Source organism: Carcharodon carcharias, chromosome 8 (genome assembly GCF_017639515.1).
Source record: "Carcharodon carcharias isolate sCarCar2 chromosome 8, sCarCar2.pri, whole genome shotgun sequence".
Taxonomy (NCBI): domain Eukaryota; kingdom Metazoa; phylum Chordata; class Chondrichthyes; order Lamniformes; family Lamnidae; genus Carcharodon; species Carcharodon carcharias.
This window is the reverse complement of record NC_054474.1, coordinates 49,600,538-49,613,156: the sequence shown is the minus strand read 5'-3', so window position 1 is coordinate 49,613,156 and position 12,619 is coordinate 49,600,538. Positions and strand designations below refer to the sequence as shown.

The window sequence follows — 12,619 nt, the reverse complement described above, 5'->3', positions numbered from 1 at the left end:
CATTTCAGCGGGTATTTAAAAATTAACCACATTGTTGAGGGCCTGTAGTCACATTTAGCCAGACCAGGTAAGGACAGCAGATTTCCTTTCCTAAAGGACTTTGGTGAATCAGATGAGTTTTTAAGACAGCTGACATTTGCCTTCCTAATTACTTGCTAAACCTGCATGTTAACTTTGTGTTCCTTGTAGCAGTTCACTCGGGTCGCACTGAACATCAACATTTACAATTTTCACGCTGTATTAAAAAATAATCTGCCTTTATATTCTTCCAACCAAAGTGAATAACCTCACATTTCCCCACACTCTACTACATCTGTCAGCTTGTTGCCCACTCATTTAACCTGCCTATATCTCTTTGCAGCCTCTGTGTTCTCACAACTTACATTTCCACCTTGCTTTGCATCACCAGCAAATTGGATTACTCTGTCTCTTTGCCCATGTCATTAATATAGATTGCTGTTGAGACAATGCAGAGAGTGTGCAGAGGTACTTGTAGTGGATTTGAAATGCAAAGCTTCAAGAGTATGGTGTAGCATGTCATAAAAGTCAGATTTATTAGGAAGTCAAAGTGGAATCAATAAGTTACACTCATCTTCCAATTGTACAATTATCCTAAATCATTTATCGACCATATCGAGGAGGCTGACTTTGTTAAAGCTGTGCAGGACAACTGAAAGTGGACGAAGAACGTTCTGGCTCTTAAAGGACTGCATTTTAAAATAGCTGAGACCATAGTATCGGGTAATAGAATCTGTGTTTTAAAAAATAATGTAAGACTAACTGGAATCATTGGAAAGGGTAGTATCAGGGCTGCATTTTACAGATTAAGTACTGAAGTCTATTCTATTCTATATTCTGCACTTCCTCTGTCCCTTTTGAGTTGATTGAAGCTTTCTTTTGTTGAATGTAATTGTTGATTGCTGTGTCGTAAATCAATGAAAATATATAAAGGTTAAGTACCTTACTTCTGAAATAAAACAGTAACTTCAGACTGGTGCAACTCATTTGTGTTTGGATTTGTGGTTTTGTCACCAACCAGAATTTTCAGATGGTGGATAATTTGGTGGAGAATATTTCCTGATTTTCACCTCCACAACTGGAGCAGAATTGAGACAGAAAGAACTGGCCTTTATTTAGTGTGTCTCACAACTTTGTGACATCCCACTTACACCCAATTAAAGTGCAGGCACTGTTGTAATGTAGGGAAACACACTGCAAAGCCCTACAACAGTGATGAGGAAATGGCCAGGTATTTTGTTTATGATGTAGGTTGGGGGATAAATGTTGGCCAGGTCATTCGAGAGAAGTCCCCTACTGTTTTTCGAAATAGTGCCATACGATATTTTATGCCTAGGTGAGAGGGAAGATGGGACCTCAGTTTAACATCTCATCCATGAAATGGTGCAGCACTGCCTCTATACTGCAGTACATGTTGGATATCTGCTTAAGTTTTTAGAACTGGCTGTGGACTCACAGCCTTCTGCTTCAGAGTTGAGAGTGCTAACACTGAGCCAAGGCTGATGCTAGGAATGGCTTAATATCCCATTTATCAGGTGAGGCAAGTTCCGTTCGAGGAACATTTCTCCTAAAAGAGTTTGGGAGAATTAATCACCATATGTTAGAGGTTAAACAGAATTAAATTTATCTGTGCTACAAGCAGTCTCCCTACCATGCTTTTGTTGATTCATTTAAAAATGATTATTATATTTTATTTATCCTGATTCTTTGGGACCTATATCCTTCTGTAATATTAATAGATCTCTTGTGGTATTGCTCATGGCACTGAATAGATCATTATCAGGAAAATGTGATGAAAAAAATTACTGGAAATATGAGACTAGAAAGTGTGTTCTGTGCATTACTTGAGTATATTAGATAGTTAATGTAAAAGATGAACCCGTTAATGCTTAACACCCTTCACATTTTCAAAATTGCAAGCAATAATCTCTTGTAATCTAAGCACAACCTCCTATACTTTGGGATGACTTATATAATAGTTTGTAGTCTTTCAGACAGTTGAAATAGAAAAGCTTTGAATTATGATTACAAGTAAACACTTATTCAGCTATAAGGTCTGATTTAACACACTGTCGTAGCTGTAAAGAAAGAATTGTATATTTCTTTGATTAATGCATCTTAATGATTCTAATAAGGCTTTTGTTTGTGCAATAGCCCCCTCCACAGATCTACGATAAGCAATTGGAGGAGAGAGAACACACTATAGAGGAATGGAAAGGTGAATATTCATACACTAAACTTAAGATTGACTGAAATACTAATACTTAAGTTTTAGTGTATTCCACTGAAATTTCTTGTTTTATGAAGAAGGAAATAAATGATTGTCCAATTTTTGTACATATTGGTTAAACATCAAACTGGATCTGCATTAAGTTAAAACCCTGCTAAAATCACTTTTTTATCATGCAAAATCTGAAGGATAAAACAGCATAAAAATTAAAGTAGACAATATTGTTCAAGATGATAGATAGGTTTGTTGAAATACTTTGCTATTGTTGAGACAAGAACATAATTCAATGCGTTGCTATCACTATTTAGCCAATCATAACCTAACTTTGTAACTTAAAATTGTTGAAGTTTATCAATTCGGTCAATGCATTTCCAATATTGTCACTAGGATTTAATTAAGGTGTAATATGCTTGAAAAATTTCTCCCTGTTTGCAGGGGGTGGCTCAAGACTTGGTAATACAGTTAAATTCAGGAACAGTGGCTCCTGGAAGTTCCTTACAGAGCTCACCTCATTTATAGTTCTATCCATGGTCATCCAGTGCCATCCTGTTGGGCTGTTCATTTCCCTCCACCAACAATAGCCTCTTCTAGTGCTTAAGATGTCCTAGCACTAATAGTGGGTGCCTTTTAGCTCAGTCAACATATGTAAGCTACAAGGTTAATGCCACCAATGCATTGACCAAGTTTGATGTGTGCTTTTGTTGTTTGGAGCCCTGCTCATGTTTGATTTCTCAGTTATTTGGACTCCTCTAACATGAAGACTATGCTGCTGTGCTTGATTACACTGTATGCCATGACTACCATATTTCTGCTCTGTCACTCAATTGCTTCAAGCATTCTAGGCTACAGTGCCCAATTGCTGTTACCTGCTGGACTCCAGGACTGTACCTTCAGGGCGCTGTTGGCTTCTCTGGTGCCACGTTGAGTCCTGAACAGAGATCCCTGTTTTCCTGTACTGAAGTCCATTTCTCCACTGACTTCTGAGCTTTAATGTTGACTCTTACCTTTGTCACTGACTTCAGCTGATTTCTCTATTGATTCCAATATGTCATCTAGTTCTACAAGTTCAGTTTTCACATCATCTTCTAAGAAATTTATATTCAGTGCTTAATTAGCTTTAATCTGTTTCTGCTAATTTATATCCTCCTCTGCATTCTACATGCTTGCTGCTGATTGATTTTGGCTGCCTTCCACTTGCTTTCTGTGGCTGCTGACTTCAGTCATCCTCAGGGTGCCATCATCCTGTATAACTGGGTTGAATGGCTCCTGAAGTTCCGACTGTTACTCCTGATCTTGTGTACTCCTTACCTCCCTACAGCTGTTGCTCAGGTTAGCTTCCTCATATCCAGTAGATTGATGTTCCAACTCCCTGGCTTCTCACATCTCTGCTGGTATACTGGATCTGCCTATGCACATGACTAGCACATCAGGCCTCCACTGGACCATACTCCCCTGGCTTTTGGTTTACTCTCCACTCCTCGACACTCTTTCCACTGGACAATCTGCACACGTGGATTGATACTCCTGATCCTGAGCAGTTCACACTCTTTCCACAACTGTTTAAACTGGTTTTGTTAATGCTCTTTAGCTAACTCCTCCCTGTCTAGGTGTCAACATCATCCTACCACTGTACTTCAGACTTTAAAATTAGTTTCTTGCATTGCCTCCTTCCTATCCTCTGTTTATAATCAAACTTCTACTTTGCATTTGCTGCCTAACCTGTTGTTTTTCATAATTACCTGGAAAAACTCAGCAGGTCTGGCAGCATCGGCGGAGAAGAAAAGAGTTGACGTTTCAACTCTTTTCTTCTCCGCCGATGCTGCCAGACCTGCTGAGTTTTTCCAGGTAATTCTGTTTTTGTTTTGGATTTCCAGCATCCGCAGTTTTTTTGTTTTTATCTCTGTTGTTTTTCATGTTCATGTTCATCTGTGTGCATGTTTTAACGGACTCTGAAATCAGGACCCTTGCTTCCACTGACTTTTTCCCGTTGGCTATTTTCAAGCTCTTCTCCCTTTCTGCTAGCCAGGCATGCCATTCGCCCCCCTGCCCCCCAACCCACCCACCCATTCTTTTAATTTGCCCCCCCCCCCCGGCCATATGCATTGCCATCCTCTGCCTTCTCCTGCTTCGTGGCCAGGCATGAATTACATTTGAATATGTCCACTGCTACTCTGTGTGCCTTGGCATTCTCTGACCCTGCTGCTGACCACACACACTTGCCATCCTCGTTCCTGAACCACTCACCCACCTGATCCACTCAACCTGTCCAACAGTGCCTCTTCAGTCTTTGCCAGGAAATTAACAGTCATGGCCTGTTTCCAGATTTCTGTCTGGAATGTATATTGACTGCATTCAATACCTTTACCAAGTCTGACAAATTGTGGACAATTGCTTTGACATCCTGATTTTGTTGGAATATTTGCTCACGGGTAGTGACATCTCATCTCTTAGATTCATAGGCGCCTACAGCACAGAAGGAGGCCATTTGGCCCATTGTGTCAATGCCGGTCAACAAAGATCTAACTATACTAATCCCATTTTCCAGCGCTTGACCCTTTGCCCTGGAGGCTATGGCAACACAAGTGAATATTTAAATACTTCTTAAATATTACAAGAGTTTCTGACTTCATCACCCTTTCAGGCAGTGAATTTCAGACCCCCACCACCCTCTGGGTGAAAAAATTCTCCTCAACTCCCCTCTTATCCTTCAACCTCTTACCTTAAATCTATGCCCCCTTGTTATTGACCCTTCTACTAATGGAATAATTGCCTTCCTATCCAGTCTATCTGTGCCCCTCATAATCTTCAATCTTTGCTGCTCCAAGGAAAACAACCCCGCCCACCAATCTTTCCTCATAGCTCCAGCCCAGGCAGCATCCTGGTAAATCTCTGCACTCTCTCCAGTGTAATCATATCCTTCTTATAATGTGGTGACCAGAACTGCACGTAATACTCCAGTTATGGCCTAACCAGCAATTTATACAGTTCCCAACATAACCTCCCTTGTATTCTATGCCTTGGCTAATAAAGGCAAGTATCCCATATACCTTCTTAACCACCTTATCTACCTGCCCTGCTACCTTCAGGGATCTGTAGATATGGACACCAAGGTCCCTCTGATCTTCAGTACTTCCCAGGGTCCTACCATTCATAATTTAGTCCCTTCCCTTGTTAGCCCTGCCCAAGTGCACTACCCTCACATTTTTCCAGGTTGAATTCCATTTGCCACTGCTCTGCCCACCTGACCAGTCCATTGATATCTTCCTGCAATTTACGGCTTTCCTCCTCACTATTTACCACACAACCAATTTTCATGTCATCCACAAACTTCTTGATCTTACCTCTTACATTTAAGTCCAGATAATTTATGTACACCACAAACAGCAAGGTGCTCCAGCACTGAGCCCTGCGGAACCCCACTGGAAACAGACTTAATCACAGAAACATCCCTTTACCATCACCCTCTGATTTCTGCCTCTCAGCCAATTTTTGGATCCAGTGTGCCACTTTGCCTTGGATCCCATGGGCTCTTACTTTCTTAACCAGTCTGCCATGAGGAACCTGATCAACAGCCCTGCGAAAGTCCATGTAGACCACATCAAATGCATTATCCTCAACAGTCCTGGTTACCTCCTCAAAAAATTCAGTCAAATTTTTCAAACTTGACCTTCCCTTAACAAATCCATGCTGACTATCCTGGATTAATCGTTGTCTATCCAAGCGTAGTTATATTCTGCCCTTCAGAATTCTTCCTAGTCACTTCCCCACCACTGAGGTTAGACTGACTGGCCTGTAATTTCCTGGTCTGTTGCTTCCTTTTTTGATAATGGGACAATGCTAGCAGTCCTCCAGCCTCTGGCACCTCACTTGTGGCCAGAGAGGATTTGAAAATTACTGCCAAGGCCCTTGCTTTCTCTTCCGTTGCCTGGGATACATCTCACCTGAGCCTGCAGATTTACTCACTTTTTAAGGCCACTAAACCCATTAGTACCCTCTCTCTCTCACTTAATTTCCTCTAATATTTTACAGTCCTCCACCCTGATGTCTTTACCTGTATGTCCTTTTCCATTGTGAAGACAGGCGCAAAGTATTTATTGAGGACTGTACCCACATTACCTTTATGGTCTCTAGTTGGCTATACTCTTTCCCTAGTTATTCTTTTGCTCTTTATATATCTTAAAAAGCCCTTTGGGTTTTCCTTTATTCTACCCACCAATCCTTTCTCATGCACTCTGTTCGCTTTCCTAATTTCCTTTTAAGTTTCCCCCCTGCACTTTTTATACTTCTCTAGGGACTTTGCCATATTGAGCCCTCATAAGCCATAAGCTTCTCTTTTTTTCTTAACCATAACCTTTATGTCCCTTGGCATCCAGGGTTTTCTGGACTTGGTCTTTACGGGAACACGTTTGCCCTGTACTCTTGCTCTTTCCTCCTTGAATGCCTCCCACTGCTCTGACACAGTTTTATCTGCAAGTAGCTGCTCCCAGTCCATTTGTGCCAAATCACCTTAGTAAAATTAGCCTTTCTCCAGTTTAGGACTTTTATTCCTGGCCCAACCGTATCCTTTTCCATAACTATCCTAAGTCTAACTGAGTTATGGTCACTATCTCCAAAATGCTCCTCCACTGATTCACCTTCCACCTTCCTGGGCTCATTTCCGAATATTAGGGCCAGAACTGCCTTTTTGGGCTTTCTACATACTGACTAAAAAAGTTCCCCTGGATGCAACTTAAGAATTTTTCTACCTCCCTACCTTGCACACTAAAACTAATCCAGTTAATATTTGGTTAGTTAAAATCCCCTACTGTTATTGCCTTATTATTCCTACACTTCTCTGAAATTTGATTCCATATTTGATCCTCTATCTCTCCCTTACTGTTTGGGGGCCTATAGTACACACCCAACAGCGTGTTTGCTCCTTTTGTGTTTTTTACTTCTACCCATATGGCCTCTTTTGATGATCCTTCCAAGATATCATCTCTCCTCACTGCTATAATTGAGTTCTTGATCAATATTGCGACCCCCTTCTCTCTTCTATCCCCCTCTCTATCTTGTCTGAATATCCTATAACCAGGAATGTTGAGCTGCCAACCCTGCCCTTTTAGCCAAGCCTTGGTCATTGCTATGATATCATATTCCCATGTGCCTATCTGTGCCCTCAGCTCGTCTGTCTTATCCCTCAGGCTGCTTGCATTAAAATATATTCCTTTTGGCCTTGCTGAACTTACTTCTTTCTTATCTAGGCTATGTTTCCTCTGCCTTCTAGACTCACTAACTAGCGTTTTAACTTCTAATTCCATCTCAGCTTCTCTCCCCTCTGAACTACTTTTCAGGATCCCACCCCCCTGCCAATTTAGTTTAAATCCACCCCAACAGCATTAGCAAACCTCCCCACGAGGATGTTGGTCCCGTTCCTGTTCAGATGTAACCCGTCCAATTTGTACAGATCCCACCTCCCCCAGAAACGGTCCAATGTCCCAGGAATCTAAAGCCTTCCCTCCTGCACCATTTCTCCAGCCACACATTCATCTGCTGTATCCTTCTGTTCCTATACTCACTACTGCCTGGCACCAGGAGTAATCTGAAGATTACTACCTTTGAAGTCCTGCTTTTCAATTTCTTACCTAACTCCCTAAAGTCTGCAGGATCTCATTTCTCTTTCTTCCTATGTCATTGGTCCCAACATGGACCAATGGTGGTTCACCCTTCCTCTTCAGAATGCCCTGCAGCCATTCCATGACATCCTTGACCCTGGCACCCAGGAGGCAACATACCATCCTGGAGTCACGTCTACTGCCGCAGAATCCCTACCACTGTTGCCCTTCCACATTTCTTCCTCCCCCGAGCAGCTAGACCACCCACAGTGCCATGACCTTGGCTCTGGTTGGCCTCCATAGAGGAACCTTCACTCTCACTGTTTTCCAAGGCTGAAAAACGGTTTGCGAGCGAGATGCACTCAGGGGATTCCCTCACTACCTGCCTGGTCCCCTTCTTCTGTCCAGTGGTCACCCATTCCCTCTCTACTTGCACTTCCTTAAGCTATGGGGTGACCACATCCTGAAATGTGCTATCCGCACAATATGCCCTCAGCTGCCGCTCAAATTCCAAAAACCTAGTGCTCGAGTTGCTCATTAGAGTTGGAGGCACCTCCAGCACACATGGTCATCCAGACCGCCAGGAGCATCTAGGATTTCGAATGCACTTGATGTGCAAATCATGGGACTGAGGTCCCCAGGCATATCTTAACTAAATAGAATATAGACCCTTGCTTTTATTTTACCTTTACTGCTACTAGAGTATAGACTAGATGCTAGATCCTCTAGATAGACTAGATCCTCTAGGTGCTGCTGACTGCCTGTCCCAGGGTCCTTCTCTCGCATTCTCCTCTAGGCCTCTCGTATTCTCTTCTAGATCTCCTGGGTCTAGAGAACCCTTTGCTATGATTATACAGAAGCAAAATCTGCAGATGCTATTAATCTGAAATGAAAAATATGCTGGGAAAACTCAGCAGGTCAGGCAGTATCTGCAAAGAGAAACTTCTTACTGAAGCTACCCACTTGACAATATTTTCCAACAAAATTGGCCCTTCACAAACACTGTGGTGACGATGTGGGTCTTATTACCAGATGACACCTTGATCATGCACCCTATTCATTCAGCATCTTCTCCTTCAAGGACCTCCGTTTCTTCTGTCCCCTTACTTCTCCGTTACAATCCTCATTCTCTACCACAGCCCCGAGCTTTGTCTTAGTTTCTTCCCGAGATATCCTCATTCATTTCCACCCTCTGCCACTGTACAGTAGTGACTTCTCATCCTTGGTGATTTTAATATGTATCTAAACTCATTTTACTAGGAACATAGGACTTAGGAGCAGGAGTAGGCTATTCAGTCCTTTGAGCCTGCTCTGCCATTCAGTTAGATCATGGCTGATCTGATTGTGGTCTCAGTTCTACTTTCCTGTTCGCCATATGTCCCCATAACCCTCGAATCCCTTGGCTTTCAAAAATCTAACTCTGCCTAGAATAAATTCCATGAGCCAACCATCACCACTCTCTGGGAAGAGAATTCCACATACTAATGACCCTTGGGTAAAAAAAAAATTCTCCTTATTCTTAAACTGTGTCCCCTAGCTCTAATCTCCCCCATCCCAAGTGGAAACATCCTCCCGGTATCTGCTCTATCAAGTCCCCCAGGATCTTATATTTTTCAATAAGATCACCTCTCGTTCTTCTAAACTCCAATGGGCATAGGCCAACCTGTTCAACCTTTCTTCATAGGATAAGCCCTTCATCCCAGGAATGAGTCAAGTTTGTCTGCTTCTAACGCAGTTATATCTTTTTTCAAATAAGGAGACCAACACTAGACGATATTCTAGATGTCTCACCAATACCCTGTACAACTTCCCTACTTTCATATTCCATTCCCCTTGCAATAAACACCAACATTCCATTTGCCTTCCTAACTTCTTGCTGTACCTGCATGCAATTTGTTTTGTGATTCCTGTACCAGGACACCCAGATCCCTCTGTACCACTGAGTTCTGTAATCTCTCTCCATTTAAATAGTATGCTGCTTTTCTTTTCACCTTGCCAAAATAGACAAATTCAGGTTTTCCCAGATTATATTCCATCTGCCAAATTTTTGCCCACTCGTTCAACTTGTCTAGACATCCCTTTGCAAACTCTCTACCACCTCTTGACAACTTATTTTTCAACCCACCTTGTTGTCATCAGTGTTTGGTCCTTTCATCCAAATCATAGATTGTAAATAGTTGAGGCCCCAGCACTGATCCCTGTGGTACTCCAGCTTGCCAATCTAAAAAAGACCCATTTATCTCTCTGCTTCCTGCTGGCTAACTAATCCTTTTATCCATGCTTACTATGTTACCCCCTTCTCTTGTCTTCTGTGGTAAATTTTGATGTGGCACCTTATCAAATGCCTTTGGAAATCCAAGTACACTACACCTACAGGTTCCCTTTTATCCATCTTGTTTGTTACTTACTCCAAAAAACTAATAAATTTGTTAAACACGATTTCCCTTTCACAAAGCCATGTTGACTCTGCCTGATCACATTATGATTTTCTAAGTACCCTTCTGTAACCTCCCTGATAATGGCTTTTAGCAATCTCCCTATGGCACATGTTAGGCTAACTGGCCTGTAGTTTCCTGCTTTCGTCTCCCTCCTTTCATGAATAAAGGTGTTATATTAACTATTTTGCAATCCACTGGGACTCTTTCAGAATCTAAGGAATTTTGGAAGATTATAACCAATCTCTGCAGCCCCTTTTAAGACCCTAGGATGTAGGCCAGTGGGTCCTGGGGATGTCAGCCTTTAGGCCTAAGTTTTCCCAGCACCTTTACCGTGAGGTTTTCGGTTAATCCTGTCTCATTGCTCGTTATCAGGTCTCTTTTTAATTCTTTCACGGAATGGGCTTCGCTGGCTGGGCCAGCATTTATTGCTCATCTTTAGTTGCCCTTGAGAAGGTGGTGGTGAGCTGCCTTCTTGAATTGCTGCAGTCCATGTGGGACACCCACAGTGCTGTTAGGAAGGGAGTGCCAGGATTTTGACCCAACAATAGTGAAGGAACAGCGATATACTTTCAAGTCAGGATGGTGAGTGACTTGAAAGGGAACTGGTAGTGTTCCCGTCTATCTGCTACCCTTGTCCTTCTAGGTGGTAGTGGTTGTGGGTTTGGAAAGTGCTGTTGAAGGAGCCTTGGTGAATTCCTGCAGTGCATCTTGTAGATGGTACTCACTGCTGCTACTGTGCGTCCGTGGTGGAGGGAGTGAATGTTGTGGATGTGGTGCCAATCAAGCGGCTTCTTTGTTTTGTATGGTGTTGAGCTTCTTGAGTGTTGTGAGAGCCGCACTCATCCAGGCAAGTGGGGAGTATTCCATCAAAATCTTGACTTCTTCTGCCTTGTGGACAGGTTTTAGGGAGTCAGGAGGTGAGTTACTTGTTGCACGATTCCTAGCCTCTGACCTGCTCTTATAGCCAAAGTATTTATATGGCTAGTCCAATTCAGTTTCTGGTCAGTTGTAACCTCCAGTGGGGAAATCAGTGATGGTAATGCCATTGAACATCAAGAGGCGATGGTTGGAATCTCTCCTTTTGGAGATGGTCATTGCCTGACACTTGTGTGGCACGAATGTTAACTTGCCACTTTGTCAGCCCAAGTCTGGATATTGACCAGGTCTTGCTGCATTTGGACACGGACTACTTCTGTATCTGAGGAGTCATGAATGGTGCTGAACATTGTGCAATTATCAGCAAACATCCCCATTTCTGACCTTATTATGGAAGGAAGATCATTGATGAAGCACTGAAGATGGTTGGGTCAAGGGCACTACCCTGAGGAACTCCTGCAGTGATGTCCTGAAGCTGAGATGACTCACCTCCAACAAACACAACCACCTTCCTTTGTGCTAGGTATGACTCCAACCAGCGGAGTGTTTTCCCCTTGATTCCCGTTGACTCTGGTTTTGCTAGGGCTCCTTGATGCCACATTGTGTCAAATGCTGCCTTGATGTCAAGGGCAGTTACTCTCACCTCACCTCTGGACTTCAGTACTTTTGCCCATGTTTGAATCAAGGCTGTAATGAGGTCAGGAGCTGAGTAGCCCTGGCACAACCCAAACTGTGCATCAGTGAGCAGGTTATTGCTAAGCAAGTGCCTTTTCCTTGTTTTCCATTATCAATTTCCAAGACATACTCTAGAGGACCGGCACTATCTTTAGTTACTCTTTTCCTATTTAAATACTTGTAAAAACTCTTTCAATCTGCTTTTATATTAATAGCTACCTTTCTCTCATTCTCATTTTTCTCCCTCTTTATTATTTTTTTGTCATTTTTTGCTGGTTCTTAAAATCTGACCAATCTTCTGACCTACCACTAATCTTCACAGATTTGTTGATAGCACTGTTGATGACCCCTTCCATTACTTTACTGATGATTGAGAGTAGACTGATGTTAATTGGCTGGGTTGGATTTGTCCAGTTTTTTGTGTGCAGGACACACCTGGGCAATTTTCCACATAGCCGGGTAGATGTCAGTGTTGTAGCTGTACCGGAACAGCTTGGCTGGGGTGTGGCAAGTTCTGGAGCACAAGTCTTCAATACTATTACCAGAATATTGTTATGGCCAATAGCCTTTGCAGTATCCCAGCCTTAAGCCTTTTCTTGATAGCATGTGAAGTGAATTGAATTGGCTAAAGACTGGCATCTGTGATGCTGGGGACCTGCAGAGGCATTTCTGGTTGAAGATTGTTGCAAATGCTTCAGCCTTATCTTTTGCTATGATGTGCTGGGCTCCTCAATCACTGCAGATGGGGATATTTGTGGAGCCTCCTCCTCCAGTGATTTGTTTAATTG

General features: G+C 42.6%; 1 protein-coding gene across 8 annotated transcripts in view; it reads left to right on the top strand.

Moving 5' to 3' along the window:
• Positions 1-12,619, top strand: part of LOC121280941 (mitogen-activated protein kinase 9) — a 79,539-nt gene that overhangs the window by 40,353 nt on the left and 26,567 nt on the right. For all 8 annotated transcript variants that reach the window (XM_041193398.1, XM_041193402.1, XM_041193401.1 and 5 more), the window contains one exon: positions 2,173-2,236. In XM_041193398.1, coding sequence (XP_041049332.1) covers positions 2,173-2,236 — 64 coding nt within the window. The remainder of the gene's footprint in view (positions 1-2,172; positions 2,237-12,619) is intronic.